Raw genomic sequence first — 18,035 nt, 5'->3', positions numbered from 1 at the left:
TGGGGTCCAACAGAAATAGATAAAGGACCAGATACGGGGTTGTGAACAGGGGCGCCTGAAAAACCTACTGAAACATTTGTTAAGCCAGACAAAGGTGCGCCAGGGAGTTTCGCATGTATGATAGAACTTTTTGCTGCACCAGTATCCAACAGAAACGGTTCGACTACACCTGATGTTGCTACTGCGACATAAGGCCCACTCTGATCTACTGGAACTGATACTACTCCCTCTCTTTGTCCATGGCTGTCCTAGTACTCATTTTGCTGAAATTCCTCACTAACTTCACAGTAGTCTTCAACGTGATACTGTTGAGATTTATTTTGTTGGGCAGACTGTCCATTTCGCTGATCAAAATAATTTGAAGGGCGATCATTCGTCTGTGGAGGCATAGCACCTCGTCCTCGACCTCTAGAATTTTGCATAGAACCATCACGACCTCTCTGAGTTGCTGCGGCATTGTTCTGTGCTAATACTGGACACTCATTCTTATAATGACCTTCTTTCTTGCAGTAAGCACACTGATTCCATTGGTATTGCGGTCTCTGAGAACCATATTCTGTCCTCTGATATGACCATTGCTGTGTGTTAGTCTGATTCGTGCGAGGCGGATATGCTTGCTGCAAAAGGACTTTAGTTTTTAAATCTTTCGTTTTCTTATCTGACTTTTCCTTTTTTTCTTTATCCCTATTTTCATAATACTGGGCAGTTGCAAGTATTTGCGCAGTCGTAGAGACAGCCCACGCACTTTCAGAATCTTTTAATTTATTACTGAGCTCTGGTAACAGATTGTGCACAAATTTATCGACAAATAGTCTCTGTCCTCCTTCCGTGCTCATATCCTGACCACTGTGATCTACGAAAGTTTCTTCAAACCTTGTGAAAAAGTCGGAGACACTTTCGTCCTTCTTCTGCCTGCATGCGGACAACTTGTCCCAGTTAACACGCAATGCTGGCATCAAAGTTTTCATTAGTTCGATTATCCTACCAGGTAATTCAGCAATTAGAGGTTCGGGTTTAGAACCACCTATTTGTTGACCATCTGCCGCTATTATAGCTGCCCAATCACCACCTAGAGCAACTAGATGATTTTCTTTACGAATTTTAGCCCAAATTGGTTGCGGTACTACATTACCAAATAACATGTCAATGTCCGCTAAATTCATTACGCAAGCTTCAACTGTCTGTGCTAATTCTTTGTAGTATCCGGCTGGATTTTTACGCGGATCTGGCAAGGCCTGTTTCACTGCTAACACTTCAGCTCGTTCCACGGAATGTGTATCCACACTCTCTGGAATTGGGCCGGAGCGGCTGCAATACCACGGTTCACATCAGCTGGCACAGCTTCGCGCCAAATTGGAGGAACCTCCCTCATAGGATATTGGCGACCTTGTTTCGTACTACGTTTCTCTAACTCTCTTGGTGAACGAAGGGATGGATCAGTCCTATAACTTAAAATCAATTCCATCGCTTCCTTTATACTCTGACCAACTATCATACCTGCAGCAAATTCTTTCTGAACATGAATTAATTCGTCTAGAATTGATTCAGAGTCAGCCTCTTCCAATTCCTCACGCAAAAGGGAGCACATTTCATCAAACACATATCGCTGTGTCGGTTCATTGCATTGCATAAATGTATCTAATACATCTCGCACACTATATCTTCCACTTTTTGAAATCCATCTAAGAGCTGTGGAATCTAATATTCCCCGTTCTTCAGTACTGGGAAGCTGACTACGTCTTTGAACGGAGTCAGAAGCAGGAGTCTTAATCAAAGTTTTATAGAAGGGAGATAGAATATTAGAGACGGAGTCAGTGATTCTCCGACGAACAGAAAGCGGAGTCATAATGCTAGCAGAAGCAGTAAGTAGAGTAGCAGTCGGAACAGATAAAACAGGAACAGTAGGAGTAGCAGGCGAAACAACTTGTGAAACAACAGGCATAAGCGGAGTAGGTATAGGCAAAGGAGCAGGCAACCCTGGAAGAGGGGGTGCCGGAGGAACATTAACATTGACCACAGGAAGTACAGGAGCTTGATTCAGGGGAGCAGGAGCAGGAATACCAGGCTGTCCAGCAACCGGTAATTGAACATTCGGCAAAGGTGGAGCTGTAGCACCCTGTGCATACGGTGGGGGTGACCTTAACAAGTAAGACAGCAGGGGATCCTTTTCGGGGTCCTCTATTATCTTAGCTGTACTCGATGACAAGGCAGGATAGCACTTGTCTATCGCTAAATTACGCTCTCTATTGGCCACCTCCATCGCTTTCTCAGACTCATTGAGTTGCAGCTGCTTGGCAGACTGTTCTAAAGTCAACTCTTGTTCTTTCTGTTCTTTCTTCAACTTTTTAGTTTCTCTCTGTTTGGATTCTTTTCGCCAATAATGGAAAGAATCAAATATTGCCGGCCGGGCTTTCTTCTTAAACAATTTCATTTCTAGATTATCAAGAATTTCGGGTTCAAAACTACCATGCAGTGGCCAACTAAGGACACCGTCTTTCTCTGTATATCGGATCCACACCTCATTATAAGATATAGGACCCACACCGAACTTACAATACAAATCATAGAGAGGAGTTCCAATCGGAGGAACCAGACATGAGTCCTCCAACCGGGAATCACTGTTGCAACCAAAGCACGACAACATACAATTTTTCCGACTTACCATTTTATAATCCAGAACACAGAACAGACAAAACACAAACAAAGGTGCGCGCTCGAACCAAGAACTTAGGCCTACCAAAAGCGAACAAATGTATCGATACCCAAACTAAACCAAAAGATTATCGTAACTAGAACAACCAGTGATAATCTTACGAAACCAAACCAAACCAAGAACTAAAAGGATTATCCAAATAGGAGCAACCCTTACGAAGTAACCAAACAACTAGCAACCACTTAATACTTAACTGAGGCACTAAAGACGTCACCAAGGAGAAACCCGTCTACGTCTCGCCGTACTAAGGTCTGCACCTCGGGTCCAAGACAGGGCGACAGTCAAGGCAGCGGACCACTGCAGCCGTCCGAACGGGAACCCTCGTGGAAGAGAACGTCGGGCCACTTTTGCGATATGCCGGGATCGATGAAGTGGGGCGCCTCCCTCTGGAATCTTCACACGAAGCTTCTCGAACTCTTCAGGCTTTTGGACCGGTACCGAATGACGTCGCCCCACTTGGGCACCAATTGGAGTTCTGGACTTTTTTGGTTCCGTCCAGAGGTGTCAGGGACAACACCCGAAGACCCCGGAGTTCTACCTGTCTCGGTGCACAAATAAACAGAAACACGGGCTTCTCGATGGTGGCGTCAAAGACCAAAGGTTTATTACTGCAGGGACACAGAAGTCACAGAAACTACACACGGGCAGTATCTAGGAGCCTGTTCGATTTGTACAAAGTGGGTTGCTCCTTAAATACTAAATTTTCAGCTTGGGGCAAATTCTTTACATGCTAGTACATTTTTAAACCTTCATGTCCTAAACAATAAATATTTGGCGTTACACAAGAATCGTCAACAATATCTGATGTCAAAACATTACGAACGAGGGGTTCCCACTGTTCCATCATAATCCCATGTCAACTTTTCGTTCAAGACCCGGACCGCCTCATCGTAAATTTCATTACCTCATCCTAATAAAGGCCCAGAAGGAAAGGAGCAGTGCCAGGTGCAGAAGATAGAAAAGCAGGATAAGAGATGTTTGTGGGTCGTAAATGGGCAAGGCTACCAGCTTCGGCCACCTAATCATGATCAGGCCAACGAACACGAGAACCAGTATAGCAGGACTGGCCTCAGGCTGGGGAGGCAGTTTCTGTCGAGTCATGCGGCCATGGCGTTTTCTGTCCTACGGTGCACGTGTCATTAGCAAGGTGAATTGCCGGCTAAAGCTTACGTGTCCTTAAGTGAAAGAGGTCACTGCGTGTCTATTGACTATATGAGGGCAAGAATACAAAATGGCTGCCGTAATCTAAGATGGATGCCATGGGTATTTCGGAAATATGGTCATAACAGGAGTGCTCTTGCTCGTAGCATAGCGAAATCACCAGGATATGCTAAATGGATCATTTGCGGTACACTGATACCAAAATTATGTATTTACGACAATGTTGAAAACACGGGTTCAAATCGTCACGGAACCTCAGCACGCCCTGCGGAATATGGGTGAGGACCCAAAGGCGTTTGGGACGCACTCGTTTCGAATCGGGGTGGCAACGGAGGCAGCGCGGTGTGGTTGGGGATAGGAAGAGATCAAGCGGTTGGGGTGGTGGAAGTCCGATTGGTATAGGTGATACGTCAGGATGCGGCGGGTAGGAGAGGCGCTCTGAGCTTGTTGGTTCGCCCTCTGATATGTGTGTCTTTTCAGGTGCTGTGGCGGGGCTGAGGTGGACAGCCTGAACATTTTCATTGTGGGACACTCATTTGTCAAGTGGGCAGAGAGGGCTCAACCTCGATTTGGATGACAGTTTGTTTAGATGTCACTGGCAGGGAAAGGGGGGAATGCGTTGGCATGAGTTTATGCCCTCGCTGAACAATGTGGTCCGGGGGGCGGTGTGCCCGGATGTGTTAGTTATCCATCTGGGCAAAAATGACCTGGTGCAGTGTAAGAGTTTGGCACTGGTCAAACAGATGAAGAGGGACCTGTTGAAGATTAAGAGGAATTGGGCAGGTTGCCACTTGATCTGGTCAGAATTTATTCCTAGAAGGTTCTGGGGTGGGGGGGGGGGGGCAGGGCGCCCTGGGGCGATTGATAGGACGAGGCGGAAGATCAACAGGAAGATGAGGGATTTCTGGGCCAGGGAGGAGATAGGCGGGATGGACCACCCCGAGCTTAGGTATGGGGTGGTGTACTTTTTTAGGGAGGATGGAGTGCATCTCTCACGGTACGGGATGGAGTTATACATCGTGCAGTCGAAGGAGGTGCTGGATGGGTCCTTGGGGGTGCGCAGGTATCCGAGGAGGTTAGAGTCCTTTGTGGGGGTCGAAAGTCGCTAATGCGACTTTCGAGTGGCGCTTCTCCTAGTTCAGAAAGGGGGGTAGTTGGGGGTAGTTGAGGAGGCCTGGGCTGTTTCTGTAGGTGGTGGGGGACAATGAGGTCATTTACAGTCGGTAGGCATGGGGGGTATTGTTGCGGACGGGATGTTGTAATGTGTTGTATGATGTGCCAATGTTGGGGATCCGGTTAGGGGTGGGGGTGGGGGTTGTCAGGCATTCACATATTTAGCTAGGCCTAGTTTTATTCGGCACAGGCAAAGGTTGGGGAGTAGGCAGGGTGCACCTGATTCCAATAAAGCGGCCTTTATCACACCATTGCTGTGTCTGTGGTCAGTGCCCCCCCTATGGGTGAGCCCCAATGGGGATTTGAGGGGCAGCCGACCAACGGGAGGCTTGCCCCCATGGGTAGTTTTGGGGCCGTGGGGGTGGAAAGGGGGCACCGGAGACACAGCAGAGCAATTTGAGCTGGTTGGGCTGGGGGAGGTTTCTTGGGCTTCAGTTGGGCTGTTTTTGGGCTGGGGCTTTTATAATAGGACATCTTGTGTCACTGGACACCATTTTGGTGCAGTGACACAGCAGCTGGCATCAGGACAGTGGGGGCACGAGTTTTTGCCCGCCCACCCGCCCTTTAGTGGATGTTTTTTTAGGGGTTCTACGTGTTTTTTTTGTAGTACTCGAAGGGGTTTTCTTGGATGATGCACAATCGATAGGTGGGTATTGAGGGGCAGCTTGTTTGTCGCTGGATCAGGTGCGGGTGCTGCGTTCTTCTTTGGCGCTTCTCCTAGTTCAGAAAGGGGATAGTTGGGGGTAGTTGAGGAGGCCTGGGCTGTTTCTGTAAGTGGTGGGGGACAATGAGGTAATTTACAGGCGGTAGGCATGGGGGGTATTGTTGCGGACGGGATGTTGTAAGATGTTGTATGATGTGGCAATGTTGGGGATCCGGTTAGGGGTGGGGGGGTTTTCAGACATTCACAAATTTAGCTAGGCCTGGTTTTGTTCGGCACAGGCCAAGGTTGGGGAATAGGCAGGGTGCACCTGATTTCAATAAAGCGGCCTTTATCACACCATTCCTGTGTCTGTGGTCAGTGCCCCCCCCCCCCCCCCCTACGGATGGGCCCCAAATATATGTTAACATATGCCTGTATTTAAGGAAATCTCATCCTGTATATTAACCCTCCATGCTGTCTGCCTGCTCGGCTGTTGCCTAGAATTCATGAAAGACAGCATGGAGAGTTTCTCACAAGATGTAGTCTCCGGGGACGAGTAGGTGACCAACTGCTGAGGCGAGCTCGACTCTAAGTAAGAATACGAGCCCCTCAACCCCTCCAGACCATGGGGCCAATCTGAACCTCATTTAAAAGTTACTGCCTGGAGTTCCTACTATGGTGTGTGTCAGCGCGATTATTATACAGATTTAACACATGCCTATATTGCTAAAGAGCCTTTAGATGCTCTTTTTTGAGTATTTCTCTTCACCTTACTTTGATACAGACTGATTGCAGCTCTACTGTTTGGATGAACCTTATTGGACTTCTTTTTCTGAGAATGGGACCCTGACCACGTTTTGAATTCTGTTGCAGAAAGAACACCTTAAATCCTTTGGTTCCCACTCAGTGCAATTTTAATGCGAATTTTCTCACGACACACACAAATGTACATGCGTTTGTTCCTTCAGAAGGGAGATTACCCTGAGAAGCCCAGACGAAGTTCTCAATGAGAACGAAACGTGTTGGCTGAATCTTTGTCTTTGAATTAATCTAAAAACCTGACAATAAAAGTACTGTAAGAGAATTCTACGTTTATTTGTTGGACTTTTTTAATCCTACGCACATCATTTAACAACTTGATATGGATCTGGAGCACAGTGACACCATAAGGCGGTTGGTGTCTGAATTTGTTGTGCGGTATCAACACAAGAGAAAACTGGCATAGAGGTGCAGGAACGACAGTCCACCATCATCTCCGCTTTCTTGCCTTACTTACATGTTACCTGTTATGGATTCTTTAGATTTGATATTAGTATTGGGGTACTACACCTGTTGACAAAAACCTGTTCTCTTAAAACTGTAGCTACCAATGGGCATTGATTGGAATTAGAATGTTTAGGGTTTGTTTACCTTTCATTACTAACAGTGTCCAATAAAATAATGGGCAACAGTGAAGACTTCAGAATGTATGTGATTCTGTGGTTACAGTGTTAATTTCATTATGTATTGCGTTTGACACATACTTTGGGAATTTCAAGAGAAAATGTTGTTTCTACCATGAATGGATCAAAATAATATTTTCAGAGAATTTGCCACATAATTTGCCTTTTCTGTACACTTAATTTTGATGGCCATGGCACATATTTATGTTCTCCATTGAGCCTAATTCTAGTAGCCCAGACAAGGGTGAAGCTCTGATGCAGAGTGCTTTTTGGGGCTGTGATTATGATGATAAAACCCAAAGTTCAATGAAAACCATGAAATATATTCCAAACTTCATGGTTACAAATGAAATATGGGTTTTATACCACTGCATTTTGCACAATAAATGCACACACTCACACACACATGACACCTTCTTTCATAGCTGCATCACAGGAGGATTCATGGTATGGGTCCCCCTGACATCAAAGAGAAAAGACAGTTTCTTTTTAAGGGCAATTTTATTTCAATAAATACAAACTCCAATATATTAAATAAGTTAAATACTATGTGTAGGTCCCTAAGACTCAAAAACATCTGTCAGTGATTCTTGAAGCTCCTCTCGATTGGTGGCCGGCACCATCCAGTGAAGCCAATAGTTGTGGTTGTAACAATATGAGATCCCTGTCTCTGCAGTATTCTGTCACACGAGTCTGGTGAGATCTGACCGGACCAGACATCCTCAGAGTACCAAAATAAATAGAATTTATCATCAATATCGGTATCAGCATTACATTAAAATTAAATAAAACGGACAAAGGGTAAAATATAATATCCAAGCAAAGAAAGCAAACAGAATGCAACAGTATATATACATTGGATCTGTGTTCGTGCATCCTGGGGGGCGAAGAATCAAGGATCTGTCGCTGTACACATCATCAAGCACTGACTTTCAGGTCAATACCTTGTTGGAGAGTGAAGGGTAGAAAACATCTGCCTATCAATCCAAATGAAGTATGATGACAAAAAAGTATTGTGAGCTGTCTATAAGAATGTCCGACTCCACTGCGGTCTGTAAGTCTGTTCTGGTAATGTCTTCCTTTCGGCCCAGGCTCGATGCGGATATACGGCCTCAGATTGTGATGCTTCCATTTCCGGTTAATAAAGTGCAAATGGCAGCTGGCTCAGGTCTTGTGCGGATGCTGCTGTGGTCAGTAGAACAAGACTGGTCGTAGCACGTGGGAGCCTCACACCTGCGCGTTCTTCACGCGCTCGAATGTCTGCATGATGTGGGTGGTGGGGACGCAGCCCTCCCTCACGATGCTCAGGATCCCTGGAAAGGAAGAAGCACAACAGCATGAGATTGAGAGAGCTTGGACAGGCCTGAGGTCTGTGAGCAGCAGAGGGAGGGGAAGAGACAAGCATAATGAGCACATTGGGGATTGGCCCCTCAGGAACCAATGGGTGACGGAGTACAGGAAGGACCCGCCCTCTCACGTGGCATACACTGACTGGAGAAAGCGTGGGGTGTGCGCCCTCAAGGAGACATTGGCAGCCGCGGTCGATTGTGGGATGACCTGCAGGGCGGTGACGTGGGAGGTGGAGGGTCAGGGTGGGAGGTGGTAATGTAAGGATTACGGAGTTTTACAGGTAAGTAAACATATAAATAAATAAAGAGAATTTTGTTGCTCGAACTGCATCGCATTTGGTGATGCAGTGCACGCAACGGAATTTGATTTATTTATATGTTTACTAACCTGTAAAACTCCGTAATCCATACATTACCACCCTCCATCCGGACCCTCCCCCTCCCCACGTCACCGCCCTGCAGGTCATCCCACTACCGACCGCGGCTGGACATTGAATGACTGGGGCAAGGTGGGATATCATGGAAACAACAAACAGCTAAAATACAGACTCGAAAGCTCCCACTGCCAAAATATCTTCCACACCAACTATCCCCCTGAAAACAAAGTCGACCTGCAGTAAACTCGCCATCAAGCACTTGACCAATAAACTCAGACAGGAGATGGAAAAGTAAGTTAACTCTGTATTCCCATAATTAGAAAGTGAGTCTCACTGGAATTAGGAACTTTTAACAGGTCGAATGCTCTTTAAAGAGACATTTGTGTATATTTGTGTATGGTCAATATTTTAAAAATCTGCATGTCAGAATCTGTGATTCTGAGGTCTCTATTTTCAGATGGGTCCAGAGTAAGACCCTTCAGGCATTGGTTACCTTGGGCAGGGTGGGATTGTCCCTGAGATATAATAATGAGTTTGGGGAGAAAATAAAAGATCCCATCTTGGGGGATATTGTCTTAATGAAGGAAGCTCTGGGTCCATGTGCTGACTAAGTCTGGGTGAATTTGTTATCACTATTGCTAAATTTGCCAAATTTGCACTATGCAATTTGCATCTTTTCTTCTTCACTGGAGATGGCTTTGAGCATAAAATGTCCCAGAAAGAGACATTTTTCGTAGATTACGTTTTCTGTCAGAATCCAGCATGACTTTCTTAATGTGCGGTGTTTACTACCATTAAAATTCATGCAAGATAAAGGCGAACCACATTTCACACCGTTCATGTAATTTTAGCGATATTTTGTGAAACAAATTATGCAACATTTTACACCAATGGTGCAGACTAATGATAAAGAGAAAGGCTTGTTAAGTTGAGAGTGGGGTCAGGAGTCGGCACAGGTAGGAAACCTCAGGTGGCATCCCTGCAAACTTAGACCAAGTGCTTGGAGTTTTACTCAGGGGCTCAATAAAGTGCATCTTTTAGTTACGCATTCATTCTGGCCCCTTTCATGCTTCAGCTGTCCATTCATTGTGGGCTTTGTTGGTCTGTCTGCCTTGGACACCAGGAATGCACTGGACCAGGACTGGTGTTTCCCAAATCTCATGGCAGGTGTTTGGTGGGTGGGGAGGGTGGTGGGGAGCAGAGCACTCTGTTCAGATCCATGGATGCTCCTGAGTCTACTTTGGGAATAGCAGGGGGAGAGAGGAAACAGAAACAAGCATTGGTTGAGACTCACTTTCATCTATCCTCAGACAGTTCACCACTGTGGAGCCCACCATCTCGTAGGAGTCCCCATCACACAGCACCCCCTCCAGCTTGTGTCGAAGACGCCTGGAACACAGAGAGGAAATACAAAATCACCCATTTAAAGTAATCATCGACAAAGGCTCAGGTGCTAGGGATTGAGGGGAAGCCGCAGGCTGGCAAACATCTACCTGACCTCAACTGGTCAAACACACCTGTGTTTAATGCGCCCACATATAGGCTAATGCCAAGCATCTCAAACGCCCTAACATATGGCTGCGATATCACAAACACTGTTACCCCTTCCGCCACCTTTCAGTAGCACCAGTCTAATCAAATGCTTAAAAAAGCCTAAACTCATGCAAAGAAGCAAACCACCCATCAATACTCCCACACTCTTCCTTTAACCTTTCAGAATCTTCAGCTCACGCCCTCAGCAACCCTTGCCCCTGCCCTCAGCCCCTAGCAGCCATCTAGTAACTCTCAAACTCCAGGCACCATCTCATCCGCAGAAGGCCGCACTCACACCCTTTTCCTGAATCCAACCCCTGTTCTGAGTGTGTACTCACGAGATGACCATGTCATGGTGGGTGCTATCACACTCCCCGCTGGGATTGGCGGAGGTGATGGCCAGAGGGCCGGTCATGTCGGTCAGGTGGGCAGAGATAGTGTGGTCCGGCACTCGGATCATGATGGAGTCTTTGGTGCCCACAATGTCATAAGCTGGTCCAACTCCTGCAGAAGGAGAAAATAACAAAATTAATCAGCAACATGTCAGGTGTGAGGGAGTGAGCATTTGTATTTGACTGTATTTATTTGCTCAGCATCATGACCAGAGTTGCTGTACAGTGGTGCCTTCAATTGGCTGTGCTTAATTTGAGCAGATGTTTGAATGGTCTAGCCTCAGAACATCAAGAGTTAATTAAAGTCCTTGAATAATTGATTGTACACATTGTCCATTCAGTATGAAAGAAGTTCTACTAAAGCATACTGTGAAAGGCATGCACACATTTGTTTGTTATATCTTGAGAGGCCAGATGTCTGCAATGCATATTGTTAACAATTCTTTAAAAAAGACTTCAGCCAGAAAAGTTTTTCTGTCTTACATAATTTTATGGCTATTTGATATATCATTCTGTCTGTGCAAGGGACTATTTTACAACTGAAAAGTACACTGATTCAGCACACCATTTTTTTTCTTATACAGCCATAGTATAACGAAAGCAACCTTTCTTTGTTTTGTCATTGCAGGGGGGTTTAATTCATCTTTTAGTCAGGAATTGTGCGAGTCACATCTATTTCTTTATCTGTTTTACACACATGTACACATACATCACACACACACACGCACATATATACATAATATATACAATATGTACATGTAATGGGTACATGAGATGGGGGTCTGTGTGCTTTAGTGGTGAATGTGCATAGAATACCTGCATGAGATTGGGGTTGTTACACATTAAGGGGGACTGGACCCTGATATGCACATGCAATAACTACATGAGATGGGGGTCTGTACACACAATGGGGGTCACTGGACCCTGATATGCACATGCAATAACTACATGAGAAGGGGGTCTGTACACACAATGGGGGTCACTGGACCCTGATATGCACATGCAATAACTACATGAGATGGAGGTATGTACACTCAATGGGGGTCACTGGACCCTGATATGTACATACAACAGCTACATGAGATGGGCGTATATAAACAGCAGGAGGGTTAATGTACATGCACTGCCTGCATGAGAGGGGGGTCTGTAGACATCAGGGGGTCTGTGTGCTTGTTATACCCCCATGAGATGGGGGTCTGTAGATATCAAGGGGTGAATGTGCAGGTAATATCTGCATGGACTGGGGTATGCATATATTAGGGGGGCTGAATGAAGTCTGATATGTACACTCAGTAGCTTCGTGAGATGGGGGCCTGTAGACATAAAGGGGTGAATGGACCCTGATAGGTACATACAATGCTACATAAGATGGGGGTCTGTAGGCATTGGGGGTGAATGGAGTGACAGGTGGGTGTAATACCTGCCTGAGATGTGGGTCGGTACACATTGGGGGGGGCGGTGGTGAATGAAGCATGATCTAGACAAGCAGCTCTTACATGAAGTGGGCCCACCCCTGAATGTCCCCAGGTACAACTTCTGGCATGTGTAGCCCTCACCCCTCTACCTTCCCCAGCCCACCCCTTTTTGGAGAAGGAAACAGACCATGCAGAAGAGGTCACACTCACCCATCCTCTTCAGCCACTCCCCCTTCTGGACAATGCAGCTGACACCCCCAGGGTAGACGCTCCCCATGAAGTCCCAGAGCAGGGGGCTGAAGGGGGGTCTCACGGCCCGCAGCTGGTCCAGGTGGGAGATGCAGATACAGATGGGCTTCTCCAGGGGTCGGTCCTGCAGAGGATGGAAGAGAGGGGAGAAATGATTGGTTTAGAGAGAGAAGAGGGAGGTCATGACCTTCAGACATTCTGTGCAGGATCACGTGATACCTAAAATGAGCTTAGACCCACCCACAACACCTCTGAAAATAAACTAAATGTCTCTAGTGCTAGCCAACCGAGTGTACAAGTTAAAAGCCAGTAGGACCTTCTAATGACCTACAGCGGACAAACACTGGACACAGAATTCAGTGCTTGGGAATCTGCCCAGTGGGTTCATAGTCTGAGAACGCAGACTCGCTGTGTGCTCTGGGGCATTAGCATCTTTCTTGTGCATGTGATAGCATCTCGCTGGGCCCTTCTGCCCCATAAGCAGGATTCCCTCCTGAGACTGTGAGTGGACTGGAGCCCACACCTCCCTTATCACACCCACCCCCCACTCTCCCTGCAAAGAATGGCAAGCTACCATTTAACCTGGCTGCTTTCCTTTAAAAAAAAAAAAGTTTTGGAGATGGAACTTTCTAGGCAGATTTTACCATGGTAACCCCGCACCTGCAGAATGGTTTTACCCTGACGTCTCCATGGCAATATCTCTATATATACATACTCCAGGCTGGTATCGCCATGGTAATCACACCCCTGCAGAATGGTTTCACCCTGACGTTTCCATGACAATGTCTCCGCCCACAGGGTGATTTCCAACTGTTCTGGTAAAAGGTGCCCCTTATTCTTGAATGACAGAGCATCTGTCTCGGACTCGGTAAATTCCGCCGGAAGTCGGCCCCTCGGTGCTCACCTTGATGGTGTAAATCTTCTGGATGGCCTCGGGGTGTTTGCAGGAGGCCGCCAGGGCGTACACCGTGTCTGTGGGGACCCCGCACACCCCACCCTGGTCCAGCAGGGCGGCGATGGCCCTTAGACTGCCGGTGCGATAGGAATCGGGGCACACGCAGGAGTCGGTCGCCTCAACTTTCTCCTCTGACTTTGTTTTCTAAAAGGACAAAGATCCGACAAGGAGTGAGACAGCGCCACCTACAGCTGCCTTTGAGCAGCACATGCACATCACAGAGAGGACAAAGATGGACTTATATTTGAAAGACATATCGGAAAGAATAGTGATCGTAACATATTGCATACACTTATCACTGTACCTTGAAGAAAGAGGGTCCCATGGGAATTAGGTCCTTGCTAAAAATGCAGTTTCCAAGAGATGCCGCCGCTCCGTAGATACAGACGACACTGAAGACGGACAATACAGTGACTGAAAGTAACACAAAGAGGGGGAAATTAGACATAAAGTTCATAAAATCAACAAAAGAGACAAGTGTGCTGATCAAGTTAATGTTAAACCAAGACAGGGGCTCCCTTCAGGTGGGATTTCAAGAAGGGAAATGCCACCCAAGGCAATAAAATAAAAACATAAGACAGATTACTTTTCACTCGCCTTCTGTCTGTACGAAATTAAGTGTGGTAAAACATTTAAACTGGTACAGGAACTCCTATCTTGGTTTATACTTAATTGCTCTGGCTCTTAGTGTTATCGGGCTCACCCCAACTCTTCGTATTATAAGTAGGTGATGTTAAGGCAGCAGTGGAGAGACAGGTACAGAAACTAAGACACGTGGAGGTCTGTCAGAGAACCAGACACATGGCAGGTTTGTGACTGACTCCATTCCAGCCCCCCTTGCCTTGATGAGAGCAACTCTAGCAGAGTCTGACACGTAACTGACTCTGTTCACCCCCCACAGCCCTTCAGAAGCACAGGCTTGTCAGGCGCACTCCAGTCCTTTCTACAGACCACTTCCCTTTAGCCCCCACCACATTGCAGGTGGACTCGGGAGGGATCTTGATAGATATTGACTGTTTATTAACCCTTTAGAGATCACTGACATGCATTAACACACAAGAGGAACCCACAGTGAAGGCGTCCACTTACTCTCGAGCGCGAGGGGCAGGCATTCCAAGGTGAAGAGCAGGAAACAGACCATCACCGCCTCCATCAGCAGCGCGAGCAGCACCAGCACCACGTTGGCATAGGCGACTGTGGAACAAGCAGAACAAGATGGCGTCAGAGGCCGGAAATGACATATTTCAGAGGTCAGCGGGGGTCGCAGTTTAAGTCTTTAGATGAGGACGCTACGATGCCCCAGAACTGTCCATATGGACCATCGAGGGACAGACTCCGGCCCATACCCACTGCAGGCGGAAGCAGCCGCTGTCTGTCGGGGCACCTGGGCCTCAAGGATTCAACAGAGGTATGACTGGACCTCGGGATCCGGAGAGACTTACCCAAGGACATCAGGAAGACATTGATGACCAGGAAGGTGACAGCACCAACAGTGAATGCACCATAACTGGCGACGTGGATATTCAGCAGGGGACCTGGAGAGGGAAGAGGGGGGGGGGCAGAGGGTTAGTCATGGATGAAACAGAACACAGGAAGGAGCTCTTCCTTCAAAGGCAGGAGAAGACCAGGAGCAGAGACAAGGGATGGAGAGGACCATATACTGTCAACACCTCGATCATCTAACAGCCAATCATGGGGCTGGATGTTGACTTTTGATGATGTGCAAAACTGTATCTTCCACCCCACCCTGAACAGGCGCGCCCCGATTTGTTGATACACACTTCTCTGAGCTCCTTATCCCAGTATAAGGTGTTTTCTCGCATGAGTCAGAAGACAAGCGAAAATTAAATTCTGGTAAATATGCCCCCGGGTACAAGAAATTACAGTTATTTGAACAATGATATTAATGCCTTTTAGTTCTTCCAACACCTGGATTATCAACAATAGTTTATCAATAGTTTATCCAGACCCATTAATGGTTCCATAAGTCATTAGTCCTCTCCTAGTGGCCACCTCCTTTTCAACCATTTGCCCCCCACCAGGCAGCCATCACATATGACCCCTCCCAGGTACTTCATCAGGTCACACGGGCCCCCCAGACAGACAAAGAACTGCATGTGATGTCATCAAGAAACTACCTGCATGCATGGCTGCTCCAAATGAAACCAATAACCAGAAATGTACATCCCCCACTGCCCCTACTGCTGTGCCGGAGGATCTAAACCACTCAGAAGCTTCATGACACTGGATCCCCAGGACTTTTCTGGATACATTTTACACATTGTAAAGATTAAGAGATGCTAAATTACCTGCGAGTCGTAGCCACGCCCATGTGGCCCATACAGCAGCGTAAAAGAATGGTAGGACCGACCCAAATCTTCGCCCTCTCTGGACCACGATCCTGCAGACGTACAACTGGAAGAGAGCGCCAGGGATCAGCACCCAAGGGATGGAGAGGTGGGCTCTGGTGGGGTCACTGAGGGACCCCTGGATGGCAGAGAGTGATGCCAGGCCATTGCAGAAGAAGAAGAGGGCATCAGGGAGCTGGCATCTGGTGGTGCTGACCTCCTGGCCCTCCTTAGACCTGCTGGTGACGCGCTTCAGGCTCAGCAGCAAGTCCTGGAGCGTAGCCGATGACATCACTTGGGGTCCAGTAGAGATCAGCGACTTATCAGCGATGGAGTTAATGAGGCTGGCAAAAGTGGAGTAGAGGGAGGTGGCGGTGTAGATGCTGCAGACCACTCCGAAGAAGATATGGGATCCCAGGAGTGGAATCTGGTGGATGGTGGAGACCGTGAGGAGGAGGAAGCATGAATTCTGCAGCACCTCCAGGAGGTCTCTGTTGAGGGACATCAGGCAGAGGATGCAAGCGGCGACCAGAAAGAACCAGCCCCCCACCATGCCCGCTCGGCTCTTGTCCACATTGTCCCCCGAGAGGAGCACCGTGAGGATGAACTCTTCCCAGGACATCAGCAGCCAGAAGAGGCTGTGGAGCCCAAGCTTGGTGGTGTGGTAGACGTCTTCTCTCAAGTAACTGTAGTAGCTGGCGCAGAGCTGGGACAGCGCATTGATGCTGACCCAGATGGCGCCAATGTAGAAGGTCTTCATGTACCCAAAGCAATAAAAGGCAAAGATGAGCGCGGCCACCGCGTCGGCAATGTGTCCCAAGGCCATGGGCTCCGCGTACTTGGAGTTCTTCTTGGTCTCCTCCCCGATGCCACTGGAAGAGGTGCTGTTGGCCGAGCCCAGAAGCAAGACGCTGAACAAGGGGTTCCCGAAGCCCGGAAGGACGTACCTCTGGGTCAGGCCCTTCAGGAGCAGGGCAGTGGCGCCATAGAAACCAATCAACACAATGAGCAGCTCCAGGGTCCCCGAGACCACCAGCGCCCACTGTCCGAAGAGCCCCACCGCCTCGAAGACCAGCGTGAGGGTGATGGCGCCAAACACGAAGGGCATGACGTAGTTAACGGTGGCCGAGCAGAAGGAGAGGATGAAGGCGACGGCGGTGTACGCCACCAGCCCTGCTACTGCGCTCTCACCGACCGGAAGAGGGGAGGCGGCCATGATGATCTGGCTGCTAGAAATGTTCAGGGTTTGTGTGGTGTTGTGGATGGTGGGGTACGCGCCCAGGACGACACGTGTAGCCCCGTAGCTGCTCCAGAGGGCGGCGAATGCCACAAAGGCGGTGCTCCCAAGGTGATCGTACTTCCGGAAGCACAGGAAGCCTGCAATGAGCTGTGTCAGTCCTCCAATCAGGATGAGATGGACACCTGCAAGAGATAACACAGGCATTGAGCAACACGTGTGTTTGTGTGTGGGTGTGCAAGTGTGTACCCCCTCCCTCCAAGTGTCCTATGCATGTTATCCCAGCGCCACCTGTAACTCTTTGTGTGATCTGTGGCTTCCACACTCACCTGCCAGGATGTTCTCCACCCCTTCAGCGTTCACTTTGGTGTGGAAGGAAAAGAAGTTCTGTAGGGCCACCAGGAAGGCGCTGATGACGTTGGCGAGGAAGCCCATGACGGATGGTTCACTGTAGTACACAGAGGCGAAGCCTTCCATGGTGAGTGGCAGACCTGGGGAGGGGAGAGAGGGCAATAGATAAGAAATTAACCACAGGTGAGAGGGAACTAGAGGTGAGATTGGGACAGGGGGTGAGAGGGAACAAGAGGTGAGATTGCGACAGGAGGTGAGAGGGGTTGGGGGTAAGAGTGAGATGGAAGACGGGTAGCTGGGTGGGTAAATTGGTTCACAAGGTTAGATGGGGATCAGGGGGTGAGACAGGAGGCAGAGGCCTAATATCAGACAGAGGTGAGATAGGAACAGGGTATGAGAGTAGGACAGTGGGTGAGATGGAAGAGACATGAGTGGGACAGAGTGTGTGATCGAAGACACTTGTGAGAGTGGGACAGTGGGCAAAATTCGATCCAGAATTGAGATAGGAGCCGGGGAGGGACAGGAAGTAAAATGAGAACAGCAAGTGCAAGGGGTGCAGGGATGAGATGGGTGGGGTGGGCAATGAAACTAAGACTAGGACAGGAGGTAAAATGGAGCTTAGAGGTGAGAACAGGAGCTGAAATTTGGTGAAAGTTCACGAGGTGAAACGAGTTAAGAAGTTAAATGTGAACCAGAG

At 48.0% G+C, this 18,035-nt stretch overlaps 1 protein-coding gene across 1 annotated transcript; it reads right to left on the bottom strand.

Annotated features, from left to right (window-relative positions):
- Positions 1–8,359: 8,359 nt before the first annotated feature.
- On the bottom strand, positions 8,360–17,464 carry LOC147689216 (uncharacterized). The gene is made up of 10 exons (XM_086940035.1): positions 17,317–17,464; positions 15,712–17,172; positions 14,845–14,937; positions 14,492–14,596; positions 13,707–13,816; positions 13,352–13,546; positions 12,409–12,571; positions 10,730–10,895; positions 10,153–10,247; positions 8,360–8,445 (listed from the first exon to the last, which is right to left on the bottom strand). Exons 1-10 carry the CDS (start codon positions 17,462–17,464, stop codon positions 8,360–8,362), a joined length of 2,622 nt encoding a protein of 873 aa, XP_086796161.1.
- Positions 17,465–18,035: the final 571 nt, after the last annotated feature.

Source organism: Lissotriton vulgaris, chromosome 10 (assembly GCF_964263255.1).
Source record: "Lissotriton vulgaris chromosome 10, aLisVul1.2, whole genome shotgun sequence".
NCBI lineage: Eukaryota > Metazoa > Chordata > Amphibia > Caudata > Salamandridae > Lissotriton > Lissotriton vulgaris.
This window is presented reverse-complemented; position numbering and strand designations above follow the sequence as displayed.